Raw genomic sequence first — 20617 nt, 5'->3', positions numbered from 1 at the left:
ATTCATTCAGATTATCAGGTAGAGTATATATTTATATAAATCAGAGAGGTAGTTGTTCACTTGTCATTGTATCTTTCTGGTGTTCCATAACTAGTTTTCGTTCTAAACAAATTAACTCCACTACCCTGTGAAGCTACTTATGTCTAAAATACATATATGCGAACTTTCTATTATAAAACATTTAGCCTATAAAGTTAGATCTTTTAAAATAAAATAATAAATTTCTTATACTAGAATATTTATGTAATATTGCAAACGGAACTTCACCCAGAACGAGTAACTGTGTGGTACGCAGTTTCATCAAGGTGTATTTTCGCGCCATACTTCTTTGAAGAAAACGGTTTATAAGCAACTGTCAATGGGCACCGTTATTTAAAGATATTGAATGAGTTTTTTTACTCAACTGCCGAAGACGTATCCCTCTCAATAGCGTTTGGTTCCAGCATGATGTACCAACATGGCCAGACCGGTTATTGCGGAGCCCCAACGAAAATTTGAAAACAAATTAATATCAAGAAACTCAACTTTTCGCTGGCCTCCAAAGTTACGTGATCTGACTGCATCAGACTTCTTTTAGGGGGTTATGTCAAGCAATAGGTATACAAAACAAAACCCAGAAATCTGACTGAATTGATGCAGTCCATTAAATCAATAATTGAGGGAATCCCGACTTCCACCCTTAATTAATTATATAACATAAAAAAACTTTGTTATACAATAAAAAAAAAAAACAGCATTGATTAAAAAAAAGTTATTACAGTTTATTTTTGAAGCAGATTCGTGCGCCACCCTGTGTTTGTATTTTTAATTAGATTTTTTTCTTGTTGAGAATAAGTATTATAATAAAGACAACAATAATAATTAGAAACGTCGTAAATGTTGACAAATACGCAATTTGGTAATTATGTAAAAATTTAACTTTACAAAATTTTTCAATGTTTTCGAAATTAACACCATCTACCGACATTTCATGCATACCTAATCCTACCAACTGCGGTCAAATGACCGCTTAAAAAAATCAAAGAAAACGTGAACTTCGGCTGCACTGAAGCTATAATATAATATCCTTCACAGGTGGATTTGTAATAGCGTTTTTGTCTTAATTTTGATCGGCCAGTTTGCATGGCAGCTATATGCTATAGCGGTGCGATTTGAACAATTTCTTAGGGGAAAGGGTTTTCTCCAGCGTTACCTCGTAAAGGTTGTCTAGAAATAGTGTTCAAAATTGTAAAACGATCGGTAAGGTAGTTTTGAAAATATAAGCGGATTCATTTAAGAAAAAAAGTCGAAACATAATTAAAAACTCCACTCCCCCTTAATGGTGAATTAACACTTCAAAGCATCAGATCACAAAAAATTTCATCAAATACATTTAAATTTGCGTTTCCTATATTATTTTCATTGGGTTATATTTTTTATTAGCGATGTTGAACAGAAGTCACAAATCTCTTTGTTCACATATATTTTTAGCTGGATTTCAATCTGGTCGTTCCACTCGTTCTAATTGCTAAACGTTAAACCTACCTGTTTTAGTCCAGTAGATGATTTACACTCTCAATAGGAAAGTTGGGTATCTCTGGTTCAGTCATTGTCGACTTACCGATGAAAAAACATCGCGCGTACCCTGCGGGAAATTTTTTATGATTATTAATGCTTTTTGACGTTATGAATTACAATTACCACTACTCTAAAGAGATGCCGAAATTTCGATACCAATGCTAGTGCGCAGTTTTGAGGTCTTCAAAATTATCGTTTGTTAACCTCATTTGTATGAAAACTTAACTCTTAATTCTTATTTCGGTTTGTTCGTTATCAAAAAACTATGAAGTAGTATTAAAATTAATAAACTAAAATACTGATTGTATCATTGTGTGAAAGATAGATAAAATCGGGTCAATACTTCTCCTAGCCACATATACCTAACCTTATACTATACAAGGTGCGTTCCAAAATAAACAGTAAAAGAGTAAAAAAGAAAGCTCTAGTGGCGCCATCTATATGCCTAGTGCGTTAGAATCTGCTATCCTTTATAGACTTCCAGTAAAAATTTCATGACATTTCATCTATTGGAAGTGAAGTTATTGCGTTTTGAGTGTCAGTATGTTTTTGTCATCGGTGCGAAAATGAGCTTCGAACAAAGAGCCAACATTAAATTTTGTTTGAAAATTGGTAAAACTTTTAAACGAAACGTTTCAATTGATGAAACAAGTTTATGGCGATGATTGCCTATCCCGTAGCAGAGTGCAGGAGTGGTTTCAAGGTCAAAATGGTCGTGAGGACATAAATGAGAAATGAGCCGAAACCCAAAAAAAGGGCCAAGGGTATTGTCCACTAAGTATTTGTTCCACCCGGCCAAAACGTTATTGCGGTATTCTACCTTGGAGTTTTGAAGCGTTTGGTGCGCCGTATTCGACGTGTTCGGCCCAAATATCGCGAAGATGGGAGTTGGCGTTTGTTGCACGATAATGCGCCGTCTTATCGATCGACGCTTTTGGCCGATTATTTGACCAAAAATCACATTTTAACAATCAACCACTCCCCGTATTCACCTGATAAGGCACCGTGCGACTTCTACCTTTTCGGAAAAATGCATTTGCCGATGAAAAGAAAGCGTTATGCAGACGTGGAGGCCATTCAAAAGGCTTGCACCAGCATACTGGCGGCCATACCGGGCAATGAGCTAAAACACTCGTTCGACACGCTTTTGGACCGTGCAAAAAGCTGTATTAAAGCAGAAGGAGACCATTTTGAATAAAATTAATTGATTTTGCCGATAAAACCATTTGTTCTGTCTTTCTTTTTTAAAGTCCTGTTTACTTTGGAACGCACCTTGTATATACCGCTTATGGTGACCGAAATGTGTGATATTTGGTTAAAGTTTGGTGTACATTTTTTATATCCTGAACAGGGTATATTTAACCCAAAAGGAATCGTTGGATACCTTATAAAATATATGTATAATGATCAGTATGACGAGCTGAGTCGATTTAGTCATATACGTTTGTTTGTCCGTCCGTCGGTCTTATTTATGCGAACTTGTCCCTCAGTTTTTGAGATATCGCTCTAAAAGTGTGCACGCGTTCTTTTCTCTCTAAGAAGCCGCTCATTTGTCGGAACCCCATACAAAGTGAACGATAATAATCAAGTTCTTGTATACAAAACTTTTTTATTAAAGAACATATCTTCAATTAGGTATGGATTATTTTCCAAGACAGCGCTAAATTTTCCAGGTGGTTTTACCCTAATATAAAGAATTTAATATATCTACTTGACCTTTTCTCCATAAACCCAATATATTAAATTTAGCCTCTTGGTTCAGTGTGCACTACATACATATATCCCTTTTGAGTTATTCAGTTTAATTTCAGTATAAATATCTCACGAAATAAAATAAAGTAATGAAATTAATTGAGTTTCCGACTTATTTGATTGTAATTCGTTAACGGTTTCCTCAAATATTGAATTTATTTGTATCATTACTTTTATATATATTATATATTTCTTGTGTGCGTGTGTATGTCACTGAACGCCTGCTAGACGGCTGGACCGATTTTGATGAAATTTTTTGTGTGAGTTCAATGGGATCCGAGGATGGTTTAGATTCACAATTTGGTCCACTGGAAAATGTTTATTTCACTAATTTTTCATTTATAAAGTTGTTAATTTTGGAACTTTTTACATTGGATCCAGTAGACTGGGCTGCAGTCGTGACAGATATTCAAAAGTATAATTGAGCCTGGTAGAGGGCGTTTAGATCAGATTCTAAGATATCATAAGTATAGCTTAAACTATTAAGACTATAGACATAAGTATGGTGTATAGTGTTTAAACCTTCATACTTCTATGCTACGCTATACAGAAATAGTGAATATACAATAAGAAGAAATATGCAAATAAATAAATAATAAATTTATTTATATTTCTTGCTCCTCCGGGAAGACATGGAATTTTTTGTAGAAAAAAATATTTTTAGTGGAAAATTTCAAGGTGAAGTTGTACTTCTGCCACGGATTGCAACGATTCCTTCAGATTCGCCGTTGCCATTTAAACATTTACAATCACCCATCTGCTTAGCATTTGCGATGACTATTAAAAAGGCACAAGGTAAAACAATGATTTGTGAATTAGATTTAGAAAATCCGTGCTTATCTCACGGCCATTTATACGTTGCGTGCTCGAGAGTAAGAAAACCATCCAATTTATTAGTTTATACCTCTTAAGGAATAACCAAAAGTATTGTACATCCAATTGCATTACGATAACTTCAGTTTTTGTAGATAATTAACTCCAAAAATAAATATCCGTTATAGAATAGATTCAACCTTTTCACAATCAATTCAAACGACTTCAAGTTTTCATTCAATACAGCGTCTACAATTAACATCTCTGAAAGCATTATAATATACATATTGACACGCTATCGATTGGTCGGATTGTGGTAAATATATATGAATGACATTAGATATTGTAATAAGTTTCTAATAATAATAAAATATTTTCATCAAAACGGTCTAATTGTTACAGCTAATTTCAAAAAGTTTTTTGCCAACGCCTGAAAATATTTCACCACTTTCGTTTTTGGAATTTTCTTGAGTATAAAGTTTTCGGTTGCTTACTTGTTGTTATTGTTTTCGTTGATGTTGAAGCCTAGAAAGCATGCTGACGGTAATGTAAAAAAGTCTCCAAGGGGTCACCAAACAAAGGATTTTTTATAGAGACTAAGTCAAAAAGAAAATACACTTGAAAGGGTGTTCCATTACTTGTTATTCATTCAGATTATCAGGTAGAGTATATATTTATATAAATCAGAGAGGTAGTTGTTCACTTGTCATTGTATCTTTCTGGTGTTCCATAACTAGTTTTCGTTCTAAACAAATTAACTCCACTACCCTGTGAAGCTACTTATGTCTAAAATACATATATGCGAACTTTCTATTATAAAACATTTAGCCTATAAAGTTAGATCTTTTAAAATAAAATAATAAATTTCTTATACTAGAATATTTATGTAATATTGCAAACGGAACTTCACCCAGAACGAGTAACTGTGTGGTACGCAGTTTCATCAAGGTGTATTTTCGCGCCATACTTCTTTGAAGAAAACGGTTTATAAGCAACTGTCAATGGGCACCGTTATTTAAAGATATTGAATGAGTTTTTTTACTCAACTGCCGAAGACGTATCCCTCTCAATAGCGTTTGGTTCCAGCATGATGTACCAACATGGCCAGACCGGTTATTGCGGAGCTCCAACGAAAATTTGAAAACAAATTAATATCAAGAAACTCAACTTTTCGCTGGCCTCCAAAGTTACGTGATCTGACTGCATCAGACTTCTTTTATGGGTTTATGTCAAGCAATAGGTATACAAAACAAAACCCAGAAATCTGACTGAATTGATGCAGTCCATTAAATCAATAATTGAGGGAATCCCGACTTCCACCCTTAATTAATTATATAACATAAAAAAACTTTGTTATACAATAAAAAAAAAAACAGCATTGATTAAAAAAAAGTTATTACAGTTTATTTTTGAAGCAGATTCGTGCGCCACCCTGTGTTTGTATTTTTAATTAGATTTTTTTCTTGTTGAGAATAAGTATTATAATAAAGACAACAATAATAATTAGAAACGTCGTAAATGTTGACAAATACGCAATTTGGTAATTATGTAAAAATTTAACTTTACAAAATTTTTCAACGTTTTCGAAATTAACACCATCTACCGACATTTCATGCATACCTAATCCTACCAACTGCGGTCAAATGACCGCTTAAAAAAATCAAAGAAAACGTGAACTTCGGCTGCACTGAAGCTATAATATAATATCCTTCACAGGTGGATTTGTACTAGCGTAAATGGGTATAAGATTGTTTTTGTCTTAATTTTGATCGGCCAGTTTGCATGGCAGCTATATGCTATAGCGGTGCGATTTGAACAATTTCTTAGGGGAAAGGGTTTTCTCCAGCGTTACCTCGTAAAGGTTGTCTAGAAATAGTGTTCAAAATTGTAAAACGATCGGTAAGGTAGTTTTGAAAATATAAGCGGATTCATTTAAGAAAAAAAGGCGAAACATAATTAAAAACTCCACTCCCCCTTAATGGTGAATTAACACTTCAAAGCATCAGATCACAAAAAATTTCATCAAATACATTTAAATTTGCGTTTCCTATATTATTTTCATTGGGTTATATTTTTTATTAGCGATGTTGAACAGAAGTCACAAATCTCTTTGTTCACATATATTTTTAGCTGGATTTCAATCTGGTCGTTCCACTCGTTCTAATTGCTAAACGTTAAACCTACCCGTTTTAGTCCAGTAGATGATTTACACTCTCAATAGGAAAGTTGGGTATCTCTGGTTCAGTCATTGTCGACTTACCGATGAAAAAACATCGCGCGTACCCTGCGGGAAATTTTTTATGATTATTAATGCTTTTTGACGTTATGAATTAAAATTACCACTACTCTAAAGAGATGCCGAAATTTTGATACCAATGCTAGTGCGCAGTTTTGAGGTCTTCAAAATTATCGTTTGTTAACCTCATTTGTATGAAAACTTAACTCTTAATTCTTATTTCGGTTTGTTCGTTATCAAAAAACTATGAAGTAGTATTAAAATTAATAAACTAAAATACTGATTGTATCATTGTGTGAAAGATAGATAAAATCGGGTCAATACTTCTCCTAGCCACATATATCTAACCTTATACTATACAAGGTGCGTTCCAAAATAAACAGTAAAAAAGTAAAAAAGAAAGCTCTAGTGGCGCCATCTATATGCCGACTAGTGCGTTAGAATCTGCTATCCTTTATAGACTTCCAGTAAAAATTTCATGACATTTCATCTATTGGAAGTGAAGTTATTGCGTTTTGAGTGTCAGTATGTTTTTGTCATCGGTGCGAAAATGAGCTTCGAACAAAGAGCCAACATTAAATTTTGTTTGAAAATTGGTAAAACTTTTAAACGAAACGTTTCAATTGATGAAACAAGTTTATGGCGATGATTGCCTATCCCGTAGCAGAGTGCAGGAGTGGTTTCAAGGTCAAAATGGTCGTGAGGACATAAATGAGAAATGAGCCGAAACCCAAAAAATTGCGCCTGCAGAAGTCAAAAGTGAAGACAATGATGACTTATTTTTATGATTCCAAGGGTATTGTCCTCAAAGTATTTGTTCCACCCGGCCAAAACGTTATTGCGGTATTCTACCTTGGAGTTTTGAAGCGTTTGGTGCGACGTATTCGACGTGTTCGGCCCAAATATCGCGAAGATGGGAGTTGGCGTTTGTTGCACGATAATGCGCCGTCTTATCGATCGACGCTTTTGGCCGATTACACTGGTCTGCAAAAAAAAAAATTTGTTTTCTCCTTCTGGTTTTCATGCATGAATTCTTTATATTTTGTGCTCTAAACACGGAATTCGACATACAAATAAGTACCACACGTAGATTTTCCATAAATTATTTATTTAATTAAAAAACAGAATTATTAAGGTATCAATTATTATTATAAGAAAATTAAAAAATATTACGGTCCAAGTTTTACAGTGAAAAATCTTAAAGTATGATTTTATGATGATAAGATGATGTTATTTTGTAGTTTTTTTCCTTTTCATTGTTTCCATTGGAGTTTCTCGGGGAAGTGACCAACAGAAATCAGCAAGCATTGCTGCTGACCATTTCCCATTGTAGCGTTTTTCAATCTGCATTATATCTTGATGAAACCTTTCACCATGCTCATCTGATACAGCTCCAAGATTTTCAGGAAAGAAATCCAAATGTGAGTCCAAAAAATGAATCTTGAGTGACATATTGCATCCTAAAGATTTATAACCAGAAAGAAGCTCCCGAATGATTTGTCGGTAGTTGTCAACTTTGGTATTCCCAAGAAAATTATGACACACTTTCACAAACGCCACCCAAGCTCTTTTTTCTGTTTTGCTCAACTTCGATTCAAAAGCTTCATCTTTCATTAGCTCACGTATCTGCGGACCTACAAAAATCCCTTCCTTCAATTTCGCGTCACTGATTCGAGGAAATTTGGTTTTTAAATATTGAAAACCTGCACCATCTTTATTCATCGCTTTCACAAAGTTTTTCATAAGTCCCAACTTTATGTGAAGTGGTGGCAGAAAAATTTTCTCACTTGGGACTAAAGGTTTCTGAGATACATTTTTAAGCCCAGGAGTTAAACTTTTTCTCAGAGGCCAAGATTTTTGTTTGTAATGTAATCTTGCGCGACTGTCCCATTCACAAAGAAAACAGCAAAACTTTGTGTATCCTCCTTGTAATCCAGTAAGTATGGCGACGACTTTTAAATCAGCACAAATATTCCATAGGTATTGAGAATATTGAATTTTTTCAAGTAATACTTCTAGGTTTGCATAATTTTCCTTCATGTTTGTAGCATGTGCAACGGGTACAGATGGGTATTTGTTACCATTATGGAGTAGAACGGCTTTTAAGCTTATTTTCGAAGCATCAATAAAAAGTCTCCATTCACTTGAATCTCCTGGAAAACTCAGTTCTTCAAGAAGTCCTACAGCATCATTACAATATATCACATCATCTTCTTTGGAGAAGTAACTTGTAAAGTCTTCTTGCCTAGGGAACATAAACTTCATGCAAAACTTACCAAAATAATTGATATAGAGGTATAGGTAACGGTGATCAGCATCAGGTGATGATGCTCTCAATATGTAATACATTATTATGACAGCTTAATTATTGTATGTAAGAGAGATAGCAGTAGTGTAACTCTTAGGATAACAATGTAAAGTAGAATATAGGATAACTTAACCCTTAGTTGTACTAATATAAATGAACTTAATATTAACCTGTGAATGCATGAATTAAATAAATTTAAAGATATGTTTAATGTGGGTGTCGCCACATATACACGGCTTGTAACGTAGACACACAAAAAAGTGGAAAAAAACCCAAATTTTTGAAATATAAAAAAAAAATTCATATAAAAAAATCTAGACGTGATGGAGAAAATCGGCCAACGGGGATCGATTCAGGACATTTGAATCGTCATATTTATGACCAAATTTTTTAAAGGAGGATTTCATTGCAGACCAGTGTTATTTGACCAAAAATCACATTTTAACAATCAACCACTCCCCGTATTCACCTGATAAGGCACCGTGCGACTTCTACCTTTTCGGAAAAATGCATTTGCCGATGAAAAGAAAGCGTTATGCAGACGTCGAGGCCATTCAAAAGGCTTGCACCGGCATACTGGCGGCCATACCGGGCAATGAGCTAAAACACTCGTTCGACACGCTTTTGGACCGTGCAAAAAGCTGTATTAAAGCAGAAGGAGACCATTTTGAATAAAATTAATTTGTTTTGCCGATAAAACCATTTGTTCTGTCTTTTTTTTTTAAAGTCCTGTTTACTTTGGAACGCACCTTGTATATACCGCTTATGGTGACCGAAATGTGTGATATTTGGTTAAAGTTTGGTGTACATTTTTTATATCCTGAACAGGGTATATTTAACCCAAAAGGAATCGTTGGATACCTTATAAAATATATGTATAATGATCAGTATGACGAGCTGAGTCGATTTAGTCATATACGTTTGTTTGTCCGTCCGTCGGTCTTATTTATGCGAACTTGTCCCTCAGTTTTTGAGATATCGCTCTAAAAGTGTGCACGCGTTCTTTTCTCTCTAAGAAGCCGCTCATTTGTCGGAACCCCATACAAAGTGAACGATAATAATCAAGTTCTTGTATACAAAACTTTTTTATTAAAGAACATATCTTCAATTAGGTATGGATTATTTTCCAAGACAGCGCTAAATTTTCCAGGTGGTTTTACCCTAATATAAAGAATTTTATATATCTACTTGACCTTTTCTCCATAAACCCAATATATTAAATTTAGCCTCTTGGTTCAGTGTGCACTACATACATATATCCCTTTTGAGTTATTCAGTTTAATTTCAGTATAAATATCTCACGAAATAAAATAAAGTAATGAAATTAATTGAGTTTTCGACTTATTTGATTGTAATTCGTTAACGGTTTCCTCGAATATTGAATTTATTTGTATCATTACTTTTATATATATTATATATTTCTTGTGTGCGTGTGTATGTCACTGAACGCCTGCTAGACGGCTGGACCGATTTTGATGAAATTTTTTGTGTGAGTTCAATGGGATCCGAGGATGGTTTAGATTCACAATTTGGTCCACTGGAAAATGTTTATTTCACTAATTTTTCATTTATAAAGTTGTTAATTTTGGAACTTTTTACATTGGATCCAGTAGACTGGGCTGCAGTCGTGACAGATATTCAAAAGTATAATTGAGCCTGGTAGAGGGCGTTTAGATCAGATTCTAAGATATCATAAGTATAGCTTAAACTATTAAGACTATAGACATAAGTATGGTGTATAGTGTTTAAACATTCATACTTCTATGCTACTTTATACAGAAATAGTGAATATACAATAAGAAGAAATATGCAAATAAATAAATAATCAATTTATTTATATTTCTTGCTCCTCCGGGAAGACATGGAATTTTTTGTAGAAAAAAATATTTTTAGTGGAAAATTTCAAGGTGAAGTTGTACTTCTGCCACGGATTGCAACGATTCCTTCAGATTCGCTGTTGCCATTTAAACATTTACAATCACCCATCTGCTTAGCATTTGCGATGACTATTAAAAAGGCACAAGGTAAAACAATGATTTGTGAATTAGATTTAGAAAATCCGTGCTTATCTCACGGCCATTTATACGTTGCGTGCTCGAGAGTAAGAAAACCATCCAATTTATTTGTTTATACCTCTCAAGGAATAACCAAAGGTATTGTACATCCTATTGCATTACGATAACTTCTGTTTATGTAGATAATTAACTCTAAGAATAAATATCCGTTATAGAATAGATTCAACCTTTTCACAATCAATTCAAACGACTTCAAGTTTTCATTCAATACAGCGTCTACAATTAACATCTCTGAAAGCATTATAATATACATATTGACACGCTATCGATTGGTCGGATTGTGATAAATATATATGAATGACATTAGATATTGTAATAAGTTTCTAATAATAATAAAATATTTTCTTAAAAACGGTCTAATTGCTACAGCTAATTTCAAAAAGTTTACATTTAAGACGTGATACAGGACAACGTCTGTCGGGCTTCTTGTTATACTCTCGCAACCTGTTGCTACAGAGTATAATAGTTTTGTTCACCTAACGGTTGTTTGTATCACCTAAAACTAATCGAGTTAGATATAGGGTTATATATATATAAATGATCAGGATGAAGAGACGAGTTGAAATCCGGGTGACTGTCTGTCTGTCCGTCCGTCTGCCCGTCCGTCCGTGCAAGCTCTAACTTGAGTAAAAATTGAGATATCTTTATGAAACTTGGTAGACATGTTTCATGGTACCGTGAGACGGTTGGTATTGCAGATGGGCGTAATCGGACCACTGCCACGCCCACAAAACGCCATTAATCAAAAACAAATAACTTGCCATAACTAAGCTCCACAACAAGATACAAGACTCTTATTTGGTATACAGGATCACAATAGGAAGGGGCATCTGCAGACAAAATTTTTTTTTAAAAAGTGGGCGTGGTCCCGCCTCTAATAGGTTTAATGTGCATATCTCCTAAACAGCTAATGCTATAATAACAAAATTTACTAGAAGCAAATGTTTTTAGCACTTCTATTGACGGTGTGAAAATAGTTGAAATCGGGTGGCAACTCCGCCCACTCCCCATATAACGGTACTGGTAAAAACTACTAAAGGCGCAATAAATCAAGCACTAAACACGCCAGAGACATTAAATTTTATCTCTGAGATGGTATAAATTGGCTTTATAGGAACCGCGTTCAAAATTAGTCAGTGGGCGTGGCACAGCCCACTTTTAGGTGAAAACCCATATCTTGAGATCTGCTCAACTGATTTCAACCAAATTCGGTGCATAACGTTCTTTTCATGTTTCTATGTCATAGTGCGAAAATGGGCGAAATCGGACTACAACCACGCTTACTTCCCATGTAACACCATTTTCAATTCCATCTGATTCTTTCACTTTCCACTATGCAAATCAGGTAACATAGATTATATCGGGGTAAAACTTTGCGTGAATAATGCAATTAAAGTATGCCACCTTGCGGCCAAAAATTGTCTAAATCGAACCAAAACTGTTCAAACCCCTAAGTACTAAATATGTGGACCCCAGTGCCTATAGTTGACCTTCTACCGAAAATATCAGTCAATCCACAAAGAAATCTCAAACGAGTATACCATTTGACTTTGCGAGAGTATAAAATGTTCGGTTACATCCGAACTTAGCCCTTCCTTACTTGTTTAATATACATTTTTGCCAACGCCTGAAAATATTTCACCACTTTCGTTTTTGGAATTTTCTTGAGTATAAAGTTTTCGGTTGCTTACTTGTTGTTATTGTTTTCGTTGATGTTGAAGCCTAGAAAGCATGCTGACGGTAATGTAAAAAAGTCTCGAAGGGGTCACCAAACAAAGGATTTTTTATAGAGACTAAGTCAAAAAGAAAATACACTTGAAAGGGTGTTCCATTACTTGTTATTGCTCGAAGTATTGTGTGTATATTGGTCAGATTATCAGGTAGAGTATATATTTATATAAACCAGAGAGGTAGTTGTGCACTTGTCATTGTATCTTTATGGTGTTCCATAACTAGTGTTCGTTCTAAACAAATTAACTCCACTACCCTGTGAAGCTACTAATGTCTAAAATACATATATGCGAACTTTCTATTATAAAATTTTTAGCCTATAAAATTAGATCTTTTAAAATAAAATAATACATTTCTTATACTAGAACATTTATGTAATAAGTTTTTGTATCACATAAATTAAGGTTTGAGTAGATACTTTCCTTCAGAGTAATTTTCGACTCATATATTACTGTTTTTATATCCTAGAAATCAATAGATTATGGCATGAAAATTATAACGTTTATATGTTTTTTATAGATATAAAATGGAACCTTGGAATATAATAAATTTGTTTCCGGCTCAAAGTGAATAAAACAATAATATTCTCAGAAGACACACTTACACACCTTGTATATTTCTTTGAAATGGGGGCAGCTATGGGGAAAAACGGGGTCAACTTTTTGGATGCTCTACCTTCACAGGTAAGGTAAGCTTTTAAGTTGAAATCCGTTTCGTACTAAACTATGACATTTCAGGGTACATTACACATTGTTATGCTTGGTCTTGATTCAGCTGGGAAAACAACAGCACTGTATAGATTGAAATTCGATCAATATTTAAATACAGTACCTACTATTGGATTCAATTGCGAAAAGGTAAATTATGATATATAATTTTACGAAATGGGTCATAACATGGGTACAATCAATTTTAGCATTACTACAGTTTTTTAATAGTAGGCGTCATTTGAAACCACCATCCGTGCTACTAGTGAAATTTTTATCCAATTTCCACACACCCCCAGCACAATTTTTTATACACATATAGCTTTGATTTGATTGCTTCATTAACTTTTGTGTTGCATGTGGTAAAGTAAAAGAAGCTGACAACATAATTAAAAAAAACGTTTTATAGAGAAAAAGTTGTACCCTAAATAACAATGATTGTTGCCCAGCTCAAAGTGTTTAAGTTCTCATAAAATATTTCATTTAAAATTCGTATTTACAAAGGTGAAGTGCCCACGGAAACTTGTTGAGGTCTCACTTTGGAATTATATTATATATATCTATATATATGTATAAAACAAAGTCGGGTTTGTCACAACACTTATAACTCGAGATCGGCTAGACCAATTTTCATGGTTTTTGGTTCGCTGGATTTGTCCCCGCCCCAAATAACAGAATACATCTTAAAAATAATGAAAACTAGACGGAAACATAATTATAAAAGATGAATCATTTTCCCTAAATGTTACTTTGTTTCGTACCTTCCAAACATTTGTTGTCCATCATGTCAAATACTATAAGTAATGGTTGACATGCGTTCAGAAATAATGACAAATGATTAACGTTTACGCGTGCGTTCATAAACTTATTTTGTGTAAATTAAAGTTTATATTCTCGAAAACAATTTCTAAGATTTATTTTATACGTAAACGAAAAATTAAATGTCATTTTATGTTGTCTGTGATTTTTCTAAGATTAATAATTACTAGGGTTAAAAAGTGCACTATCCAAAGTAGTAATCTATGATCTAAACTATTGTATTTCCGAAAACAATTTCTAAAATTTATTTTATAGGTTAACGAAAACGTAAATGTCTTTTTATTTTGTCTATGATTTTTTAAAGATTTATTACCAAGGTTAAAAAGTGCACTATCCAAAGTAGTAGTCTATTATCTAAACTATTGTCTCTGTCTCGAAAGTTCAGGTACTCTTTAAATTTGTTTGCAAAAGCGAGACTTGCCGCATGCACACATTCTAATTTGGTTAGTCGAAAGAATTCGGCCAGATCAAGTAGATGACGTCATATGTGCGGAGATTCTTGATCCTGAAACCGACCCAGACCTTCATGATGTTGTAATCAAGAATATGATTCATGGACAGTGTGGCACTATTAACCGCCAATCACTGTGCATGATCAACGGCAAGTGCTCCAAACGGTATCCACGAAAAATTACGGCAGGGACCATCACAGGCAACGATGGTTATCCACTGTATAGGCATCGATCGCCCGATGATAATGGTAGAACTATCACAACTAAAGTGAAAGGAAACGATTTGATGGTCTACAACAGTTAGGGTGTTCCATATTCGCCACTTCTTCCAAAAAAATTCAAGGCACATTGTAATGTTGAGTATTGCAATTCGGTCAAGTCGTTAGATATGTGAACTGCAATGAAGCAATTTGGCGTATATTCTCATTCTCTATTCACGAACGTCATCCCACTGTTACACATTTGACGGGTGCATCTAGAAAACGGTCAGAGATTTTATTTCACAACGTCGAATGCTGCTCAACGTGCCGCAACACCTCCAGCGACAACACTGACCAGTTTCTTTGCGATTTATCAAAGCGATCCGTTCGCACGAACGTTGCTGTACTCAGAGATGCCACGTTTTTACACTTGGAACGCTACATCGAAGAAATTTCAACGTCGGAAGCAAGGCCATTCAGTTCCTGGTCATGCAGCTCGTATGATGATGCTCTTGGTCGTATTTACCCAGTTCATCCGAAGAACGATGAATGTGTCTATTTGCGGTTGTTGCTAGTCCATGCTCGAGGGCCAACATCATTTGAATCACTACGAACTTTTAATGGTATAGTGTGTCCCACATTTCATGCAGAATGTCAAGAGCTCAATTTGCTTGAAAACGATGCTCATTGGGACACAACAATCGCTGAAGCAATTGTTTCTGTATCTGCAAATTAGATACGCATATTATTTGCTATCATCATTTCGACATGCTTCTCATCGAACCCACGTGACCTGTGGAACAAATACAAAGATAACATGTCAGAAGACATTTTACATCGAATTCGTTTCAGCACAAGAAATCCCGACATTTAGGCGAATGAGGAGATGCATAACCTTGCTCTTGATCGAAGATATGTGTTACCTCATTTGCGGCGGTTTGTTAGCCAGGTTAGGAATGCCAGCGCCCGATCGCGGCATGAATGACGCATTTAATAGAGAATTGGAACGTGAACGTGAATATGATCCACATGAATTAGTACAATCAGTTCGAACGAATGTACCACTGTTGAATCCTAATCCACAAACTGCGGTAGCAGTTGCTTCTTCTGGAATTGCTGCCACATTGTTAGACGGATGCCATACGGCTCACTCATCGTTAAAATTGCCATTAAACCTTTAAACTACTGAACAACCGACATGTAACATTTCGAAACGCTCCGCAATGGCCAACGTTTTGTGGCATCAAAAATCATAATATGGGACGACGCACAATGGCGCACAAACGCGCATTGGAAGGTCTTGGCCGAACATTAAAAGATCTACCGACAAACACTACCAGTCATTCCAAGATCTACTGCTGCCGACGAAATCAACGCCTGCCTCAAAGCATCAAATCTGTGGCGATATGCAAAGAAACTGTCAGTAAATATGAGAGTTGCATTGTTGAACGATCTATCAGCTGATGATTTCTCCATGCAATTGCTGACTATCGGTAATGGCCGTGTTCCTGTTGACGAATCGAGCGGATTGATTTCGCTTCCTCCAAATTTTTGCAAGTTCGTCTCATCGAAAGACGGGCTTATCAACAAAGTATTCCCGGATATCATTGCTAACCACAAAAATACTAAATGGTTAAGTGAGCGGACAATTTTGGCGGCCAAAAATAAAGATGTAGCTGACCTAAATATTATAATTCAGAATCAAATCGTAGGTACTCTGTGTTCTTTTAAATCTATCGACTGTGTAACGAACGAAGATGAAGCCACCGCACAACTTGCAACTGAAGTTTGGCTTAGAAATTTAAACCAACGAAAACTGTGCAACGACACAGTTTTGTAATAAGAAATCTGATGAACAATGTGATTCACGCGTTGATACTCAACGGAAAATTTAAAGATGAGGAAGTTCTTATTCCAAAGATTCCGATAGTCCCAACGGATATGCCCTTTGAATTTAAACGAATTCAATTCCCGATTCGTCTTGCCTTCGCCATGACGATTAACAAATTACAGGACCAACCATTGACTATTTCTGGCCTCAATCTAGAAAATGCATGTTTTTCTTATGGTCTATTGTACGTGGCATGTTCACCATCCGCCTTATTTGTTCTTGCGCCTTACAAAAAAACAAAGAATGTCGTTTATCACAAGGTGCTTGAATGAACAGAGTTAATCCGAGTGCATCACATGCTACACAACATACTTTAATTTAATAAATTTTTTTTCGACACGTGTTTGAAGTACTTAATTTTTATTTGTATACTCTTTCTGTATGTATTGATGATAATAATAAAATATATAACTATCCATGTTCATATATATTTTGTATCATGGTATTACGCTCATAAAAGCCTAAATTAGTTCAGCTAAAAGGTAACACGACATGAATTGACTATTAGTCGACTTTCAGCTTGTTTTGTTCTCAGCGAGCAATTCAATTTATGTGAGCTCTGAGAACAGCAAATGCAATAACATACTCGTATATGACAATTTTCTTTCCAAGCATTGTTGTTTCAAAAGAATATTGCAGGAGGAGACAAAAAAAGCAATGAAAATCATGTCAATGGCAATGAATGCAATAAAACATTTTCCATATTCCCATAATATATTTGTGCGTACCGTTATTATTTATTATTTGCGTTCTTTTCATATTTAAGTTTAGGATATGCTATTTTATAAAAATTTACAATAGTAAGATCCATTGTACACAGTATTTATAAACTTAAAATCAGGGATGTGTTAGTAGGTTCATTTGTTATGTACTAGTTCTCTAAACTTGAAATATTAAAAATACGTTGGATGTTTGTGTTATTATACATATAACATTCAACAAAATACTACATAATATACCTAAGTTACATTATTCACTTTGAAATTATAAATATGTAAGGGTATTTTAATTGTTCTACTATTACAAATTACTATTATCATTAAGTTTTTTAAGCGCACTTCGCTTATAAAAATTTAAATGGAAACGATTTTCCAACGTTTTTTTTCTATTTTCCATACTTACAGCATAGAGTGCATGATACACTCATTGTTTTTAGGGAGGCAATGATATCAATGAAATCGATATCAAGTGCGCATGTGCAGCAGTCTAATAGATAATAAATATATAAATTAAGCCTATAGTTGCTTTAGAGGCGCTAATTGGTCCACAACTTCTTTCAGATCCTTATGCTGTATATATGTATATCGGATTGTGAGGGAGATATTTCAACTCATATAGACGGGATAATATTAGACTCCCATCCCCTAGATTGTCTAACAAGCTGGAGTGCCGAAGATCGTGATGTACGTTAAAATCGCTGGAAATGATAATAGCTCCACCGTTCCCACGACGATCGGGTCCAAGTAACCGGAACGGACCCGGATTTTTATCCGGTCAAGGACTGTCAACTCGGCAACATTCTTCAAATTTATTTGAGGAATGTTTTCTGCCGCTACAACAACATAATAGCTTCACTCTAAATGGCGTTCAGTACACAAATTGTGAGGTCTAGTCTGTATTCTTTTATTCAGTTAGTAATAAATGGTTGCCGGGTAGAGTTTAGTCGAAATCAATATCGTGCAATCATTAGCGTATAAGGTGATGGAAATTCTTTCTTGTGTTTAAGGGGGTTCGAGAGCACATGGATTGACATGGCGAAAGGTGTCGCGCTCATTTGCTAAAACATCTGCTTTGTCTGGGAAATTGGGCCTGATTTCACACATTCTTACACCGAAAGTGAAGCGAGCCGTAGCAGCAGCGAACATCTTGCGGAATCGACGTTCACCAATTATTATGTCCGTTAAAATGGTTAGTGCGGCGAATGTGCTCTCGGGGAACTCTCTGAAGTCGACAAAGTTAGATTTGTTAAAGTTAACAAAGCGGCGGTTGTCCACAGAAATAAAGTCAAAGAGTTTTTCGTTCGAAATGATTATAGGCAAACGGTCTCATGCGAGAGTTATCATAGGTCGCCACTAGCGATGGTAATGTGAGGCGAACTAAAGCAAGTGCCCATAATTCTGATGGCAGCTTCGTCGTTCATTGTACAGAATGTCTACTTTTCATTGACAGTCACCCTGTGGTTGTTGTCACCAGCGATAACACGATTTTGCACGGTGTTGCACAGTATAAAGAATATGCCAACACAATTATCTTGTTAACGATCTTTATGTAAGACGTGGAAACCTGAAAATAATTCAGAAGATCTGACCGAATGTTTTTATGACTTTCTTTCTCATAAAAACAACTGAAATAGTCGATCTTACGCTGGAGTCCGTTGCAGATACATTGTAAAAGTTATCCTGCGAGTGTGAGATTGGTATACAGGTAGAGGTTGCTGCTGTTCTAATACCCGCAGAGGCAGTTGTCCCGCTGTGGGGTTATTTGCCGACACCATTGGAGACATACTCTTATACCAAGGGGGAACCGACAACACACTCCACGTGTGGTGTTCAGGCCGGAAAACGCCGGAAAATTATACCACGCGGAATTACACCTAATGGATGAAATGTACCTAAATATTTTGGTCTGACACTCGTAATAAAGATGTGCGAGTTGTTCCCGCACGAGGATTGGAGCGAGATGAAAGTTTTGGGTAGGTCTGATCACACTGGGAGTCATGCTATCAAGTTAAGCTCCTAGGGATTGTGGAGGTATTTTTTTGGCCACTCGGAGTGGACTGGCGGCGCAGTGCTCCAACTACTGATTGCTCATCCGTAGAGGCTAATGTTGCTGTTGTGTGTTGGCAAAATAGAGCCACCGCTCTCTGAGTGTATTGAAGTCTTGAAGAAAGATGACTCCATTAATTGGATGTGTTTTATTTAACCGAGGTGGAATTCGGATGAAGCTTTTTAGGTTGTATTCAATGCTAGCACGGATCAGAAGGATATAGAGCATCCCTGACACTAGGTGCTAATTACACTGACGCAAAGGGGGTTGTCACAGTGGTGTTTTGTCAGGGGTGATGGAATTGTTACACCTAACCGATGTTCACTTTAAATGGAGCCTTTTGGGGCAAATCCAGCAGAACTATTCTTTCGGGCCTTGATTGGACTCAATGCCAGCAAATATTTAGAAGATAAAGAACAACCCTACTGCAAAACGTTACTTCAAGGATAATGATTTTAAGTTGATTCTTACTGATCTAAACAGGGTTAGATAAAAACCATTTAAATTCCGGTATCATAAAATCGGCTCTCATTGGAATTGTTAATATGGTTAATACTTCCTCCAGCCTCTATATACCCAATATAAAGATTTTCAAACTTAATTCATATAAATCCGTCAATATCTGCAATATCTTAAAAAAATTAGTGTCTGTACCCAATATGTCACTTATATACATATATATATTTTTTTTTATCTGTACATATATTTATTATATTCTTATTAATAAAATTTAGAGAGTGTCCTTCTCTCGGGTCTATTCCTGCCCTGGTTCGCATATACCAAATATAAAGACTTTAATTTCCGGTTGACCAATAATATCGCTCATAGCATATCTTGATGCCAAAAATAGCTATAATCGGGTCAATAAATAAATAATTTTAGCTCTTAGCACAATAACTCGCAAACTAATGAATAGAATGTCGAATAATTTTAACAGCTGTCTTACCGAGTTTGGGGGCCATTGTTTGAGTTATCTTAATAAAATTGCGTGGAAATATGTTCTCGAGTATAGTTGAGTAATGCTTAAGGCTAATACCCAATAAGTGATTTTCGATTGTTCAATTGACTTTAAACCGAGTATGTTGTTAAAATCTTTTGATATTTTAATGAAAATAAAATAATTGTATAGGAATGAAATTGGTGTAGATCTTGATCTAAACTCCAGATTCCTTATTTAATGATTTTCCGTTATCTTTTTCCTCATATACCCTGTATATTACATTTCGTCCCTTTAATTGAATTTATATCACACATATCTAATTTCGCTTATTTAGGTTTATATATATATATGTAAATATATCAGGCACAAA

General features: G+C 35.2%; 1 protein-coding gene across 3 annotated transcripts in view; it reads left to right on the top strand.

Moving 5' to 3' along the window:
* Positions 1 to 20617, top strand: part of Arl4 (ADP ribosylation factor-like 4) — a 194148-nt gene that overhangs the window by 136990 nt on the left and 36541 nt on the right. The window contains exons 3-4 of one of the 3 annotated variants that reach the window (XM_070112301.1): positions 12992 to 13155; positions 13210 to 13329. In XM_070112301.1, the coding sequence (XP_069968402.1) occupies positions 13099 to 13155; positions 13210 to 13329 (177 nt within the window). In that variant the 5' untranslated portion in view covers positions 12992 to 13098. Of the gene's footprint in view, positions 1 to 12991; positions 13161 to 13209; positions 13330 to 20617 lie in introns of all 3 variants that reach the window. The other 2 variants (XM_070112302.1, XM_070112303.1) reach the window with 2 other exon arrangements.

This window comes from Bactrocera oleae, chromosome X (genome assembly GCF_042242935.1).
Source record: "Bactrocera oleae isolate idBacOlea1 chromosome X, idBacOlea1, whole genome shotgun sequence".
In the NCBI taxonomy this organism is placed as follows: Eukaryota; Metazoa; Arthropoda; class Insecta; order Diptera; family Tephritidae; genus Bactrocera; species Bactrocera oleae.
The sequence above is the reverse complement of the archived record's forward strand: the minus strand, read 5'-3'. Positions and strand labels throughout refer to the sequence as shown.